Below are 17,149 nucleotides of genomic sequence, written 5' to 3'. Positions count from 1 at the left end.
AGCAAAACTTGTATCTTTCCACTGAGTATTTAACTGTCACCTCTTGTAATGGGGTTGCCCCATGAACTTTGCTACAACTCTTCTGTTGGGCACTGCAAAGAAATGCTAAAAGAAAGTTTTGATTGGCTTTTTCCTGAAACACCTTACGTGGAGTAAGTGAAGCAATGAGACCACTGTGCCTGGGGTGGTCTCATCTATGAAGAGAAAACTTGAGAACAACTTACACAAACAAGAAAGCTGCCCCACCAAAACTGCTGTGTTGGCCACACAGCCATTCCTTGTAACACATCAAGTTTCTTTATGCTCTTGCCTCATCTGCAGGATGGGCCAGTTCATTTAATCTGGCTTTGGAACACAGCCTCAGCAAAGTGGCTTGAGAAATTCACGTAATAAAAATAAATCTTGCATGAAGCAATGCTGGTAATTGCCAAAACACAAGGTTCCTTACATTACAAATTTTGAGTTCACCTGAAATGTGGCTGATGGTGTTTTAGTTGGTTCGGGGTTTTTTTTTCCAATTTATCTTCCAGTTTTATTAAGCTGGTCTAGACAGCAAGAAGCCTGGGAACTCATGCTCTGCACTGGGCCCTTGCACACAAATTACCTACCCCAGTGCCAGCAAATCCTGCTACAGGCAGAGAGTACTTAAAAACACTGAAATTACAGGGAAAGTTACTGTAAAAGTAAAGAGTTCAAACCCCCCAAGCTACAGAGATGGAAGAGATATTTGTCAGAGAACAGAGATTTGTGTCTGTCAGATAAGGGTACTGTGCAAAATGACCAGTATGGGCTGCATGTTTCCTCTTCTACCATTTCCTATAGGGCCTTACTTTTATCTAGTACAGCCTCAGTCCTGTGCAAACTGAAACCGATTGTGGAAATTAAACCAGTATAAACCTGACTCAGATCTAGGATTGCCCCAGTCAGTTTAAGTATTTAGAAGTCTCAATAGTAGCAAATTGAAATTCTCATGGTCATGGCAATCCATTTCTCTTTCGCCTTCCCTAAAGCAAGTGAGTGCTGTGGCATTTATCTGGCTGCTCAGTCTCACAGATTTGTTAATACAAAAAGGGACTTTACCTGAGAGGACTGCACTGCAAGAGTGGAGATGTTTAGAAGGCAAAATCTACAGCAAACTTCTGTGCTTCCCTTTGAGGTTCTGCTCACCTGCAGCAGCTGTGGCAGGGTCTTGAGAAACCAACTCTCTTTGCAACATTTATGTGAAGAGTGAGGTTGTGGAAAGCATTCCCAGACCAGGCTCAAGAGAAGGATTGCTGCCTGGCAGCTGGTGCTGCTCTTTGCACTGTAATTTGTCCAATCTTTATCTGGGCTCTAAAAACCTTCACTTAGATGGTAAAATAAGGAGGGGCATTTGCTTTGGGATGATGGTGCCACCTACCCAAGCCAGCTGTGGTCTTGAGCTGAAGGCTCTGCTACATAAAAACACTTGCATTGCTTCCTTCTGTAAAGCAATTCCCTTTCTACACTGAACTCACCTCACACAGACTCCTTGGTCTGTACAGAAGTGCAAAGCCTTCCCACAGGCTTTGCTGACTGTTACTTCCCAGAGACATTATCCATGAGGAATATGAGTGATGCTGCATTTTACACCTTACCTGTCTGACTGACCTGCTGAAACTGGGATTTCCTGGGGTGATGGATATTATTTTGTACAGTTATCCACCACTCTGGGATAGGAAAGAGCTTTTGTATTTCCCCATCAAGCCTTCCAGGAGGAGATCCAAACCAATTAATTGTTTTGAGACATATTTTTGAAAGGGGATTAAATGGAAAGAATTTCCTAACCTTAGCTGAATGGAGCATTAGCAAGAGCACTGGTAGCCCAAGTCATGGCCTAGGCCTCTGCACATTTTAACTAGAAACCATAATATTAAAACCACCATAAAATACTTTAAATTCCTTCATCCCTCAAGATCAAAAATAATCCTTGCTGAAGCTGTATCCTTGTTGTATTAAAATAAAGCTTCATCACATGTCCAGAAGTCTGCAAGCCAAGATGTCGGATGACTTCTAAAAGCCAAACTACCCAGGTCACCCCACCACTTGCTCCAGGCCTCACTGGGTACTACAAACCAAGGGGCTGATTTTTTCCATTGTGTTAAAAATAAACTACTACCCACAACTTTTACAGCATGGCTATTGTTGAAGAACTTTCCCAAAATAAATTACATTTCAGAGCTTTCACGTTCATCAGCCAGGCCAGCAGCACCACGTGACTCAACTGTTCAGCTCCGTACGACCCACACCTCGAAGGACACATCCACCCTTCTCAGAGGCTGCTCAGCAATCCCCCATCCTTGGCACTTCTGAGGAGATCTCAACACATGCACGTTGTGAGACAACTCTACAAACAGAACTCCTCCATAAAAGGTATTTAGTACCACAGCCACAACAGCAGCACCCACAGACTCCCTGCCTAACAACCTGCCTAACAATGGCAGGGATCAGCCCTCTTTGCAGGAGGAAATGAGCAGAGAAGCAGAGGCCAGTGCTGGTGTATCATTCCCAGTTAAACAACCTGCCCTTCAGTGAAAGGAAAACTTTGTGCAGACACCACTCTCCTGTATTCATCCTCCCAAATGTCACTCAGATGTGTTGGCACGTTTCAAGAAGATGTGACAGCACATCAGTGTTTTTTAGGTATTTTGTGCGGACTGGGGAACAGAGGGGCAGAAGGACACACTCCTCTTCCCCGAGGGTCCCACAGGACAATCCAGAGATTGCACTGCTGATGCAGAGGAGTTTCAGTCACTATCAAGTCACGGAATTTCTCACTCACTGGACAATGTATCCATGGGAGAAAGCTCCAGGAAAAAAAATAGGACTATTCTGCTTTTATATAGCTTTTCATTGCTATCACCTCTGTAACAGAACAAAGTCCTGGTTTTTACCATTCTCTTCCAGGAAGTGACCTTGATTTCTCTCTCCAATGATGCATGTTTGGTGTCAGAAAAAATGCCACAAGAAAAGCTCACGATCCTGGGCGGGGAGAAAAGAGAACAACTGTCTCCAGTCAGGACACCCAAAGGATCCCATTTCCACTGAAGCCAAATGCTTCACCCATTCCAACAGGGCAACACAACAAACAGGGAACAGTGAGTACAAGAGAACAAAGCGGCAAAGCAGGAGGCCAGAGCTCACAAACAGATGGTAGCAAACAAGCAAACAAACAGACAAAAGGAAAACACAATCACCAACCACAGAAAATGATAAGTCTGTCTAGTTAACCCCCTTTCTATTGACCTACAGATTTCTTGAGACAGACAGATGTGAGACCACCTTCGTCACTGACATGCTGCTAATGGAACGGACATTAAAATGACCTTCAAGTGACAACTCGCCACAGGATAACCGTGACAAATGCAGCCAGATAGTCATCTCCACCTTGTCTGCAGACACGAGATGACATTCCATAATACACTTGTGTCAAAAGAAGGAAAATGCTGGATGGTCTTTTTAATGGGTTTGTCTGTAGCAAAGAGACCCACTGGGGATCTAATTTACAGAGGGAGGACTTGACAGAATGAGCTTATGAGGGAGCTGTGCGTGCGTGTGCATGTCTGCCTCCTGCATGGGAAGGCTGCCTCAGGAAAGTGCATCCAATTCTGCTTTTACAGGAAAAGTCACCACATTCTTGTAAAATTATAGCAACTTCTCTGAAAATTGCTCATCTTGAACGCTGCAACACAAGAGACCAGAACAGTGAAGGGACATTTGAGGAGGACGGCAGCTGAGTGAGGTGAGAAAAGGCAGAGTCCACAAAGCAGAAATAAAGCAGGGCAGGACAACTTTGAAAGGTCAGAGAAATGTTTCCATCACATAAGAAATTATCAAAACTCTAGCTGAAATCTGCTAGGATCTGCTACAAAGAACCCACCAGCACCAGAGCAACACATCACAGGTCTTTGGAGTTATTAGAAAGGTTTTTAGTTTTGTTTTCTTCCTCGACCTCCCCCTGGCTGGACCACTGCAGCTGGCTGAGCAGCCAGGCAGGTGGCTGGTGATGGAAGTTCATCTCCTGTGACATTTTCCCCATTTACTTGCACTTGAGATCAGGACCCCTTTGAGACCACAACACCGGAAAAGGTAGGAAATACCAAACTGCCCCAGAGCATTACAAACAAACATTTCAAATGCATTTATTCCAACCATAGGCATGTCACTGTTTTATACCAACTAGAGGAGCACAGCCATTCTCCTTCTTGAACTTCAGTGCTTCTCAGCTGTTGAATTGCTTTCCAAAATGGGCATTTAACACAAACAGGAATAACAGGAAAGAGGAGGTGCTGTGACAGCTACGGAAAAGGGCTCATAAATAAATAAATCCAACTGCTCAGCACCAGCACTGCCAGTTGTCAACACTTCCAAGGAGAATAATAATGAATAAATAAGACCTTGCTAGAGCTGAAGTTTCCTACCTTTCACCACTCTACAGACTGTTTCAAGCCTTGTGTCATCTAGAGATCATAGAGACCCCAAATATAAGTTCAAGCAGCATTGCTTCTTTCAAAGCCCTTGGGCCCCATTTGTAGCCTCGAGCTTAATTCACTCTGTGGCAGACTCCTGCTCCTGCCAGGTAACCTCCCAGAAAGAACAGATGGACTGAGACACTGGATTACATGCACACAAGTGAAAACACGTTTAACAACTGCAACCAAATGCAAACTTAGTAAGCAAATTAATTAAAAAAAACCCATACTGGAGAGAAATCATTCATTACAGCCATAGAAAGATTATATCTCTACTCAAGCATGTGTGTTGTGCCTCTTACAGGGAATGACACATTTTGGAGAGTGGAGGAAACACCAGAGTATTTAAACACAGGCAACTTATCACAGTGCAAAAGTCTACATGAGACTCGCTCCGGATGTCACCGCAGGACCGAAGGGCACAAGAAGAACAGCAGCTGGCTGAAGTGACAGGAATGACCAAGATGGAAGAACACAACTCATTTCAGATACAGAAATGTTTAATGGCGTTAAAGTGCTACTTTAATGGGGACCATATGCTAACATTTAAACACAATTCCACTGCACTGCTAAATATGGTTGTCTTTATTTTTTTACTTTATTTTACCTCTTTTTACCCAACCCTATCTAAAACAATAAAATAAAATCTAAAGGACTGAAATTAACAACCCATTCAAATCAGCAATAAGTTATGAATTTTATAAAGCATTTTTTCCTCTTTTTTTCTTAGTAATGAGGGGTAATTAAATTACTTAAGGATATACAAAGTTTCAAACAATGCCATAGGTGAAGACTCTATTAAGATTTTTAAAACTTGGAAAACAAAATAATCCTGGCCATTAAAAAGACAAAAATAAAAAAGCAAAGCCCTCAAAGTGCAGGTTAGAATGCTTGTCTTGGAGAAAATTAGAAAACATTCGCTATAACAGCTCTTAACAGCACCTGCACAGATAAGATGGCAAGGCCCTTGGGAACAGGACGTGCAGTCAAAACGTTACATTAACATGAGAGACGTGCTGAGCTTAACTAGGTTAACTACTGGACTGGAACTTCAAAAGTCAGCAAAGGGAATGATTCTAAAAAGAAAACTGAAGAAACCCCCACCAAACCTGGCCTCTTCCAGCTTAGCACAGCCTTCATCCATTGTGTGCACGGCAAAAAAAGGATCTTTGCATTTCATTGGGTCAAGTGCTTCATCAAAACAGAGATCTTTTCATGGCATAAATTCATATAAAAGACACCTAAGGTTTCATATGGACAAGCTCTAAAAAGATGCATCAGACTTGGGGTGTTTTCCCTCCCAACACATTTACAAATGTTTATCAAAAAATCACTTCAAATAAAAAGGTCATAGTGGCTCAGTATCTGGGCATGACTGTCTGGTGTGTCACCTCTCGAGTGCTGGTTTCGTTCTGCCCTCAGCTGGCCGTGTGCCTGCGAGGGGCACACATCTACCGGGGACCGGCTGGCGCTGGCACAGCCCCAGGCCTGACAGCCCACCCTGTGCTGGTAGATTACAGGTGTGTACCTCTCGCTTTAGCCACGCTTCAGAGGTACTCACTGCTCAAATGATGTCCAACAGAAAGCTGAGTTGAATGGTGTTCTCCCCTGAACATTGCTGCCCCTCTCCCTCTGGGCACAGAATGAGACCTCATCATTATCGGCACTGTTATTCCTGGCTACAAAAGCCTTCTTACATTTCCTAGTACATTATGACAGCATTAGATTGTGGTAAACTGTAGGATACAGTCCTTTCAGGACCACAAAAGCTCTTCAGAAGGGCCTAAATTAGGTTGTTCAATCTGAATGCAGTGTAAGAAATTTTGACATTTCTCAGATCTCATGACAGAAAGAGAGGGATGAGTTTCTAGTATCCTCTTTCAAACAATTTCAAATAAATTCAAAACAAAGTGTTTCATCACTAAGGTCTAGATCCAGGTCCCACAGAAACAAACGGATTTCATTGACTGCAAAGGGACTAGTATTTGGCCTAACTTTTTGCCAGCAGAAATTGGGATTGGTAACATGACCAAATGAACAAATATGGGTTTCTGGGGAGGCATCCTTTACCCAAAAAGCTTTATATACAGGTCTCTCCAGGCCTAGCTGTCAATATGTCAATTCTGAAAGAGGATACTGGCATCTAGGACCCAGTTTGATCATCCCAGTGAAATAATTCACCCTGCACTGTTGTCTCACTTGTTTCTAGGAAGCAAACGAGAGCTTGACACTGGCGCTGGAGTAACCCTCATCACTCCCAATACTCTGCAAGCTGCTGTGATCATCAATGTCACTGATGCTGGTTGTGCTGATATTGTCCACTTCTCCATGGGAGAACTCTGTGCTTTCAACGTCCACTTCAATCTCTTCTGGAAAGGGAAATGAGAGAAATGCACACAGGTTAGCATTACACACCCAACTGCTCCCTTCGTGCCAGTGAGCTCCTGGGGCTCCCCCAACACAGGGAATGAAGCAGTCATCTGGCAGGTTCCCCCTGGAATGGGATGGGCTGGGGTCATGATTTATAAAAAGACTAATACCAGGAGGTATTAGTCTTTTTATAAATCATTGGAGGTTTTTGTAGGGATTTAGCAAAGGGGTTTCACTCCTCCACATGCCAGCCACACTGTCAGCGTAGCTGAGCCACCCCACACCCCAAGCTTATCCCACTACCTCTTTCTTTGGACCTCTAATACTCCAGTGTTAGAAAAAAAGAAGAAAGAGATAAAATTGAGTGCTAGAGAGAAAATGGAGCATGAAGTTAACCCTAAACATGCTAGCTGCTTGACACTATATTGCCAAAGCCAGGACCACACACAATTACAATGCATTACCATGGGGATCTGGGTTACTCTCACACATGCTCAGTGGATTTTGGAACAGACATCTTGTTTTAAGAAATACTTAAAAAGCAAAGATCTAATTATGCAGGTGTCTTCGTTCCCATATTGTTCAGGAATTTTCCAAAGGATTTTGTTTTAAACTACAGACTCACACCCAAACTATCCATCATCTTCTGGCCTGTCAGTAAATATCAAACCATCTATTGCGCCTAATGTTCTATCCACTGCAGGGATATTTTTAAAAAGGAAGTTATCTTAATTTAGTTAGCCATTGAGATACATGTAGCCAGTTTTGAAGGAAAAGGTGAACTCAATGGGAAGTTTGGTAGCGAGGCTGGGGGTTAGGTGTGTGAAACATTGGTTCCAGTCTTATTAACATCTTCTTACATTTTCCTCTTTGTGATACCAAGAGATTCAGCAGATCAAAAATCACAATGAGCATCTCAACTTTACCATCTCTTTCAATGCCACGGAAATGAGATCAAGTTGACAGCAAGAACAATTCTTCCAGACTTGGAACTCATGCAAAATACTAAACACTCCATATGTATGTGTGTGTATGTGCCTGTGTGTGAGCAGAATCATCAACCTCAACACCAAAGGCCAAAAGAAGGGGAAGCTAAGAGATAAAAAATGGATTAATCTCACTCTCCCACTTCAGAGTCCTGGCAATTCCGTGCTTGTTCAGCAACACCCACCTCGCTCCGAGTCCGAGTGATCCGAGGAAATGGTAGATCCAATGCTGTCCATTCGTATTCGCTCTATCTCCTGAGGACCCTGTAGTTGTTCCAGTCTTCTCTTTAGGAATCTTTGTTCTCGTTCCAGGTTCTCAAGCTGGTGTTGGCTTCTCCTTTCAGCCTCTTCAAGTTTCTGACATGACCAAATATAACTCAGTAATTGCTTTTATCCTTTTTTTCCTTCCCTCCCACCTCCACTGCCCTGCCACCTGCCTTGCTTAGACCTTCCTTGAAATCCTCGAAAGGATTCAAGCTGTAAGTGCCCTGAATCAAGCTGCCTCACAGTCTCCAAGCACAATGCCTTCTCCCCACATCTTTCCACCTCTCAGGTCCTGATAAATCATACCCATTAGCACAAAGAGTCTCTGAGGACTGAGCCTCTCCAGGGGACACGCTGTGCACTGCAGCAGCCTGTGGGTCATTCCACCCGGGATCGGACACCTGCATTACCGCCTCTGCCCACGGCGGGGCCTCGCACCCCCAAACCGATCCACTCCAGGGTTTGTCACGAGCTGCTCCAACATAAAAACGTGGCCCGGGAGTTCTGTGTTCCTTACTGCATGGTTTAGAAGGATTTCTCAGAAACAGTTTTCTATTCAGTGAGTGATTTACATAACCTACTACAGATTTCTTTGATCACAGCTGGGAAATCTACCAGGGTACTGTTCTTTGTTTCCTACGACAAGCACATTGCATAAGGAGGAGTCATTTCAGGCTAACTCTGTCCCTTTGGCAGCACTTTTCCTCCTTCATCACCCATCTTCCCTCTCTATATCCTGACCTGCAACAAAGTATTTCAGCCTCTCCCAGATACTGACAATGCTATGTTTTCTTTTCACATCTCACTTTGCCAAAAGTGGAGCTGGAAGAGCTAGGCTAGCTGGAAGGTTCACACATGGCACTCCAGCAAGCCAAACCTGTCTCACACTCTTGTGGTTTGTGCTAATGCTTTGGCAGTGGAAACTCAGTAGCACACCAGAAAAAAAAAGCTGCATTTCCCATCAAAACACAGTTACTCAGCACTAGGTATGTTTTTCTTTAGAGATACAGCTGTCAACAAACGATCACAATACAGAACAAGATCTTTGCTCTTCAAATCCATCATTTTTGTAGTTAAGGAGTTCATTATGGACTCTTCCAACAATGTGGCTTGTGGCAATGATAAATGGCTAACCAAGGGGGCAAGGCTTGCTTGCTCTTTTTATTTATTTGTTTATTTTTTAATAGTGTCACGTTTCCTTCAACGGAGTTAGCTCTAGGCAGAGAGCCCACACTGACAGCAGCAGGGAAAGGCAGCTCTTACCTTGATATGTGCTTTGGCTTTGTTGAGCAGCCCAAGCGTGGTGTGCCGGGTGCAGTCTGGTCCGAGCGGTATCAGAACTTTTAAGCGTTCTAGACACAGGCGGAGGTGAGCTCGGCTGCAAGGGGAGAACAGGAGAATCAGAGCCACGCTTTCTGCAAGGGAATGTAATTAATTTCTCTTCTGCCCCTCTATGAGGCAGTTTTCAGGCTTCCCAGTTTCCACGCATCACAAGATTCCCCTCAGGTACCAGCACAGACTGTGCTGAACTATTTACGCCTCAAACATCAGTTGCTCACCAATACTTTCATTATTGCTAACCTCTGACAGACACTGTTTATTTTCTTGCTGTCTGAAAAGATAATCTGACCCATCTGGATGAACTTTGTGGAGGGGCAAAAGCACATAGGAAAATGGTACAAGAACTTTATGGATTTCCACTCTCTCTGAGCCATTTGCTGTCTGATTTGCTGAGAACTTTTGTGAAAGCAGTTTTGAATGACTGCTACCCCCTGCATGCTTTGTTCATTGCTAGCTCATAGACATTTGCTATGAACTAACCTGAATACCTTCTTTTTGCCTGAAATTAAGATCATCAATGAAAAAATGGTCAATTCCAAACACTGAAACAATCCCTGGTGGCAATTCAAGGAGCGAGAGGCATAGTAGTTCCCAAGAACCGCACTCCTACTCCTTCCAGGGCCCAGGTCTGAAATGCTGCTAGGGGTGCAAGGTCTGTGGGAATGAGAGAACCCAAGACCTTCCCCTGGGCAGACTTCTGACCTTGGCTCACATCTACAAAGACAGGCTTCAGCACAACAGCACTGCTGGTGATATGATCCATTTTCTGCAGAATATGGCAACATGTTCTGGGGTAAATGGTTCAGGCAGCAGTGACAACACACATCGTCCTCAGGCTGCAGAGGAAAACTGTTCCCACTGTCTCCTCCTCTAGTTCACATATGCAGGGATGAACAGCAGATTTATGGAAAACTATCGCGTGTGGGTTGCCTTTTTCCCCTCCCTCTCTCTTTCCCAGACATTAATGATTTATGTCCAAAGTTGTCATCCCAATCAATAACACAATGACATCAGCTTTACCATTCACATGCAAGAAACACCAGTGCAAAAGACTCCTGAAAACCTATCCCAGCCCCTGCTCATGCACAAAGAAACTGAATCTTAGCCTGATCCATCTCAATGCAGGGGAAGGAAAAAAAAAAGAAAGAAAAAAAGAGCATGGACAGTTCATTTCCATTTGTTTTTCAAATGCACTATTGCACCCAGTTTGAAAGGGGTGGGGGAGAGGAGTCTGTAATCAGGCAATTATGTCAGTGACAAGCAAGGATGATTAAGGGTGGAAGGGTCAGGGGTTTTGCTGATGAACTGTCAGCACAGGGGAGTGTTCACTGGCCGTGCTTTAGATGTGAGCTCCTCACAGTTTCTACCATAAATCTCTTTACGAAGGGTTCATCATTCTGTTTCAATAACAGTCACAGGGCTGCATATTACCAGCAAGAGCCCTGAAGAAAGCATGTTTTCCATTAAACATTAACAAATACAGGGGTGGGGAAAGGGAAATCATAATCCAAAAATCAAACTGAAAGAACAGTAATCACATCAATCTAATCTCTTACTTCTCAAGTTGTTCTAGGGCAAACCCCACTGTCATTAAACCCATATGGAGGGATTTTTTTCTACCTGGAAGCCAGTATTCAACACAGAGCTTGGTCAGAAGTGTGGACCCACTACAGGTGTTTGCCCAGTGTCCCATGATGACCAAGAGGGTAAGCAATGAAAAAGTGTTGCTGGTTCACACTGGCACTACAGTTCGTATCATCCCTTGCGAGACTGGATGCTGACTTCTTGCACAGAAATGAAGAGGAGCAGGATCTTGTGGTCAAAGACATTCTGGGGTTTGAAACCAATTTTTGGATATGGCACAGACTTCCTGAATTGCCACACAGGCAAGTCACTGAGTCAGAGCTGTCAGAGCACAGGCATCAAGCTGCAGCATGGAACAGCATGTGTCTCCTCACAGCACAAGTAGGAGCTCCAGCCACACACTTCACCTACAGATCAGCCCAAGTTAAAAACACAGATCGAGCAGAGCTCAGATCTGGGGGCTCCACCTAACTGCTACACAGACTGCTACACAGACTGCTACAGGCAGGTACCGCAGACCTGGAGGCAGCTCCCAGCCCATGGTGAAAATCAAATTATTTGTGCAACAGGAAAAAAAAGTTTGGGGAATCAACATCCAATCAGTGACAAAGACAACACAGTCTACTCTTGAATGCAGAGAAATGGACAACACGTGTACAGCCTGAGCTTTGGGCTGATTCTCAGCACTGTGTTTTACCAGGAACTGGGAAGGTGCTGCACCAGGAACTGCAATTCCTGGAACCAGTGATCAGCTTCAGACAGGAGCAAGCACTGGCTGGATTGCTGAGACAGCGATCAAAAGGGTGGCACTGATCTGCCACGTCAAAAGCTGGGTTATATGCAGACTGAACAAGATCAACCCTGTTAAGCACCTGAAAGCTACAGGCAAAGGTCCAGCCATGTAATAAAACCTCAGACACTTGAAAATCTTTCCATTGTGCCCCAGGACCAAGGTAGAGTGAAGAAGGTTATTGCTTGTCCCAGGCTCATGCAGACCATTTTCAGAGAAGCCACTCCTGCACCTGGCTCTGCTGGCTGCTGGCCAAAGGCTGTGGCTTGCAGCAGGGGTGATGGCCTGTGCCAGCACACCAGGCATCAGGAGGGGCCACCTGCCTGGAACACGAGTGTGGTATGAGCTGATAAGCTCACAACGGCACAGAGCACAGCTTGGGCTGGAAGCACACTGCAGGGGCAGGTGGTGCTGGCGGAGCTAAGACAGGTCTCAAAGAAGTCTGACCAAAGGCGTTACTTCTGTGCTGCTGCTGAATTTTCCCCCTATTTTGCACTCCAAGTTGAGCCACACTGGGATGGGAAGGAGCCAAGCCTGTAAATTGTCCTGGTATGTGAGCACATTGCTTTCCTTCAGAGAGATCAAACTGAACAACTTCCCCAGCTGTTACCCCTCTGCAGCATTCAATACCTTCCTTAGTTTTTTATTTTTAAAATCTAACCCAATCATAGTCCCTGACCTCTCTTAACTTCCAACAGCCCCAGTGGACTATGATGGGTTCTTAAACCACAGAGCACACACTGCAGGTCTGACAGACTGGTGGGCGCATCAGAAATAAAACTCCAGAGCCCGGGGAGCACATGGAGTCACTGCTCACCAAACTAGATGTTGCACAGAGGGCTATGGTCTAGCTGACAAAATGGTGAGCGGTCAAAGGTTGAACTCGATGGTCTTGAAAGTCTTTTCCAACTAAAATGACTTTGTGATTCTTTGAAAACCATCACAGAAGACTTAGCTAAAAGACCATTTCAGAGAGAAAGCAATTGCAAAGCCATTAATCTTTCTTATCAAGTCCTGCCCCTGAGCGGCTGTAATTCCCCAGGTCAGGCCATGATGTGAGTGTCTTTTCCCCTTGTTTACCTGGATTCTGTTGCAACATGGCTTTGACAATGCTGCAGGCTCTTGTTTTCAATGAGAATACCAGCATTGTGCAGCCTCAGACAGAGCCAGACGGCTTTCCATGTAAACCACTGGATTATGCCAATATTTGACGCATCTGCCAATATCTAGAAAAACAAGTCTAAAAGCCCATATTGTTATATAACAGAGAAACAAGGCATGCTTGGTGCAAAGGGCTGCTGCCTCTCGCTCTCTTGATCCTTAGGAAGACAGAGGATGACAGAAGGAGAATTCCAGTTTCAGCAGAGGCTGAAGCTTTTGCATGCTAGCTGCAGGGGAGATGGGAAAAGCTGCAGCCCTTCCTCCTGCCAAAGTGGGAAAAAATCAGGCTCTCACAGCAGCATACTGAGCACATTGTAGATGCTTGATGTGTTGAAAGAGAAATCTGTGAAAGATTTGAAAGAAAGGGGCTCTCCACTTTCCCAAGAGATGAGCCTGGTCCTCTCTTCCTGCTCAGCTTGATGAGAGGGAAAACTCCTGTTTGAGATTCCCATGCTGGGGGGCATCGGGATGGCCAAAAACTGAGTAAAACACCTGAGAGGTTTCAGAAACTCAGAGCCAAACAAGCCCTGTCCCAAGGAGCTGAGGATCACCCTTTATCTTGTTTCACCTGGCCACTCTGGCTAGGACAGAGCCCCTCTGTGCTTGTGCTTCCTCCCCTCTGTGCGGCCAGGAAGGGACTAGAAGGAAGTTCCTCTGGGGTGTGGAGGGCAAGCAGGGCAAGGATGCCCTCTCTTCTCTGCCAGGAGCTGCAATGTGCCAGGAGACTGAAGCAGAAGAAGGATGACAAAGCCCAGCAGCCCCACAGCTCTTCCAGCAGATCCATAAGCTGTAGACAGCTGCATGTGGAGGAAGGGAGTGCTGGCCCTTGAAATGGCAGCCCCAGTGCTGCTCACTAGGCACCTGCTGTTCTCCCTGCTTTCCCTTTGTGCCTGTGCAAGAGCTTCTGACTGTATCTGGATTATCTGACTGTATCAGGATTATCTATTTCTACCCCCCAGCTCCCCTCCAAGGTCCTCTGTCCTGAGCATGTATCAGGGGAGCCTGGCTCTTGCTCTGTGCAGCCCCCCCTTGCACTTGGCTCTGTCTGGCTGCAGAGGGCTGTAATTTCACAGCCTGCTCTCCTCTCCAGCTCCCAATGACATCACCCACTCTGATTATATAAAGCACAGGGAGGAAGCCTTTATTTATGCGTGCTTTTTGCTCACAGCTTCAGCTGTCTCAGTGTACAACACACATGCAAATCCCTCTGCAGGAACTGGGCTCTCTTTTGCCTGAATCAAAACTGCACTGCAGAAAAAGGTGTGGATGCAAAAAAAAAAAAGGTCTCCGTTTCCTTCTCCCCCCCACTGAATACATTTTTGAGGAGTTTGGGTAGGAACCAACCTAGCACAACACTCTGCACCACAGCAAGCTGGGCACAAAGCCACCAGCTTCCTCCCTGCTGGGAAGTCCCCAGAGAGCTGAGGGACCTGTGCTGGCAGCTCCAAGCCCTGTGTCTGCTGGTCACAAAGTGGCTACACAGGGGCTGGAAACCTAAGCCCCTCACAATGCCCAGCAGGGTCCCTGCAAGGGCCAGCCCAGGGCTGTAAGGCCACTGGCAGTTTCCCTTCCTGGGTCCTGGTGGGCTCAGCCAAGCCCCTGGGCAGCCCCTGACAAGGGGTGCACCCCACCGCCTGCTCCATCCTCCTCTGGTCAATGCTGCAGAAACGCTGCAGACACGAGCCATCCCTGAATGTTAACACTGCTAGAGAGACAGCAGCGTCTTTGCCAGAAGTGGTTTGGGATTTGTGCAGGGTCCTTGCCAACTTCCACTATGAGCAGAAGCGATGGAAACTGAGAAAGGAAACTTTCTCTGCTGAGGAGTCAGGCAAACGTGCACACACCCAGCTCTGGAGCAGCAGGTTTACCAGACTCAGCACTATCCCCCCGTCAGACACTGCTGAGAGACTTTGCTGAATCAAGGCCTGAACATCTGCAAAACACACACAAACACACAGAGACACACACACAAACTCTTCCCATCTTTAAAAGATCAAGCCTCCCTCCCAGCAGGAAATGACCAACTCGCCTCCAGCAGCAGTTCAAAATGCTGAATTCTTAATTTTGTATGTTGAAAGAGGGGAGCATCTGAGGGAAAAGAAAAGCATTTCCCAGATATTTTTGTACTAATGCCTCCAGGTCTATAGGGCTTGAATTCAACAGTGGATTTAAGCATGTGCTCAACATTAGGAATATGCTCAAGTTCCACTGAGGCTAAATCAGACACTGGATCTTTGTGAGATGTTAAAAAAATAGAACCAAACCAAAAGAACCAGAAGAAGGAGGATCCTAACATGGAGAAGGACATTATCATATGTCACCTCTTGCCTCAAAGCCTTTTCAAAGTCGAATCTAATTTAACCCTGAAATTAGAAACCACCAACTTTGTTTGGATTTCAGAGCCTAACAGATTGCCTAAAAAATTCAGGAGGGATCACTGGTTAAAGAAAGCAATTCCTGGAGAAACACATGTGACCCCACATCAATAATTCAATGTACGGGAATGATTTTGAGATAAAAGTAATGAGAAACACATGCAAAAACCACAGGGCAGGGAAAACACGCTTTCCTTCTAAAAGCAATTCACAGGTCAGAGGCTGATTATCTCCAAGAGCCATCGCACTTGATGTTTTTTCCTTACTCTTGTCCCTGACCCCCAGCCCAGCCCTCTCAGCGAGGTATCCGCTCCCTGCTTTACCGAGCACCTGTCTCCAGCGAGCCAAGGGGTTTTTCCAAGCGCCTGGCCGCGGGCTGGAGGAGGCAGGAGCGGGCTGAGCCCGCGGCCGGTGCTGCAGCGCGTTCTGCGGGGCTGCGAGCCCTCCGGCCGCGGGGAGCTGCGGCGGCGCCCGGCCCGCCGGAGTGAGCGCAGCGAGCTCCGCAGGGCACCACGGACACACGGCTCTGAAGGAAATCTGACTCACAGCTACAAGTTAATATTCGCCACCCGAGCTGCGAAATCGCTCGCAACAAGCCTTGCTTTTGGATTTTAAATCAGGTCTCTCCTCGCGATTCTTTTCGTGCGTTTGCTCCCGGCTGGAAGGGGATACTTGCTCATCTGACCCTGTTTCCAGTCAATTTCTACCGATGGCTCCCTGGCATGTATGAGTATTCCGAATTATTTGTATTCCAAATTGTAATAAAATCTGTAATGAAAATTAATTGAAAAAAATCCTTCATATTTTAAAATTTTTAGATTTAAAGATCTGCCATTTAAAATAAACAAAGAAATAAAAATTTAGGACTGACAATAAAAAGACTTGACAACATACTATAAATAGGAATTTAAAGGAACAAAAAAGTTCTACAAGCAACATTTCCAACTTTATCTTAACCATGTCAGGTCTGTCTACAAAAGTTAGAGATGAACATGCACCCAGCTGTATTCTCAAATCAAAGGCAAAGGAAAAACAAACTGCAAATTATGAGATCTATGATCCAACAATGGTAAAACAATAATAGAAATTAAAAAAAAAAAAAAAAAAAAACAAACAAAAAACCACAACCCCAAGGCAATGCAGTTTTTCGAAGTCACACAAATCAATGTACCTCTGCCTGGTCACAAGCCATGCACCAGGCAGATAAGGGGTGGCACAGGGCATAAGAAAGCAGAGTTATGATTCAAGGCCGTAAGTGGAAGCAAAATACAAACAGCAACATAGTGATGTACTCCAAAACTGCAGCGTTTTGTCCAAAGGCCACCTCAGAGACAAAACCAAAACCTGGGAAAAACCAAACTCAGGGAAAGGGAGCATCTTTGCCAAGCAACTGAAATACTCAGGAAAAAAATGGTCGATTTTGGGGTTCTCCCCATCTGCAACAGAAGCTGCAAGCCTTAAGCATAAAGCAAGGGTTTTACCCAAACATGTACTGCCCACACTCTCCACTGTACACTTTGAAAGTGTCCATGCTACAAACCCTGACTGTCCCTGAGCCCTGTGTGGCCTTGCACTGCAGTGTGAGTGTATGGCCAAGCACACCTTACGCAGAAATTACTTCTATCTTCAACTCTTCTAGATGGGAACACTCATTACTGATGTCAACTTTGGAAGAGTTTCAGGTTCTTGGCAAACAGAAGCCGCAAGACCAACAAACCTTGTGCCAAGTGATGTCTTGCCACCACTGGTCCACTCCAAAGGGGATCTTTCTAGCCTACTACTGCAGTC

At 45.4% G+C, this 17,149-nt stretch overlaps 1 protein-coding gene across 2 annotated transcripts in view; it reads right to left on the bottom strand.

Annotated features, from left to right (window-relative positions):
• Positions 1 to 4,972: 4,972 nt before the first annotated feature.
• The window catches only part of MXI1 (MAX interactor 1, dimerization protein), a 54,838-nt gene continuing 42,661 nt past the window's right edge, over positions 4,973 to 17,149 (bottom strand). For both annotated transcript variants that reach the window (XM_041415594.1, XM_041415595.1), the window contains exons 4-6: positions 9,374 to 9,488; positions 8,032 to 8,203; positions 4,973 to 6,859 (exon numbers count right to left, since the gene is read on the bottom strand). In XM_041415594.1, the coding sequence (XP_041271528.1) occupies positions 6,696 to 6,859; positions 8,032 to 8,203; positions 9,374 to 9,488 (451 nt within the window). In that variant the 3' untranslated portion in view covers positions 4,973 to 6,695. The remainder of the gene's footprint in view (positions 6,860 to 8,031; positions 8,204 to 9,373; positions 9,489 to 17,149) is intronic.

The sequence above is a fragment of the Onychostruthus taczanowskii genome, unplaced genomic scaffold (genome assembly GCF_017590055.1).
Source record: "Onychostruthus taczanowskii isolate IOZ18803 unplaced genomic scaffold, ASM1759005v1 scaffold5, whole genome shotgun sequence".
Lineage (NCBI taxonomy): Eukaryota > Metazoa > Chordata > Aves > Passeriformes > Passeridae > Onychostruthus > Onychostruthus taczanowskii.
Note: the sequence above shows the minus strand (reverse complement) of the source record. Positions and strands in the feature narration are given on the sequence as shown.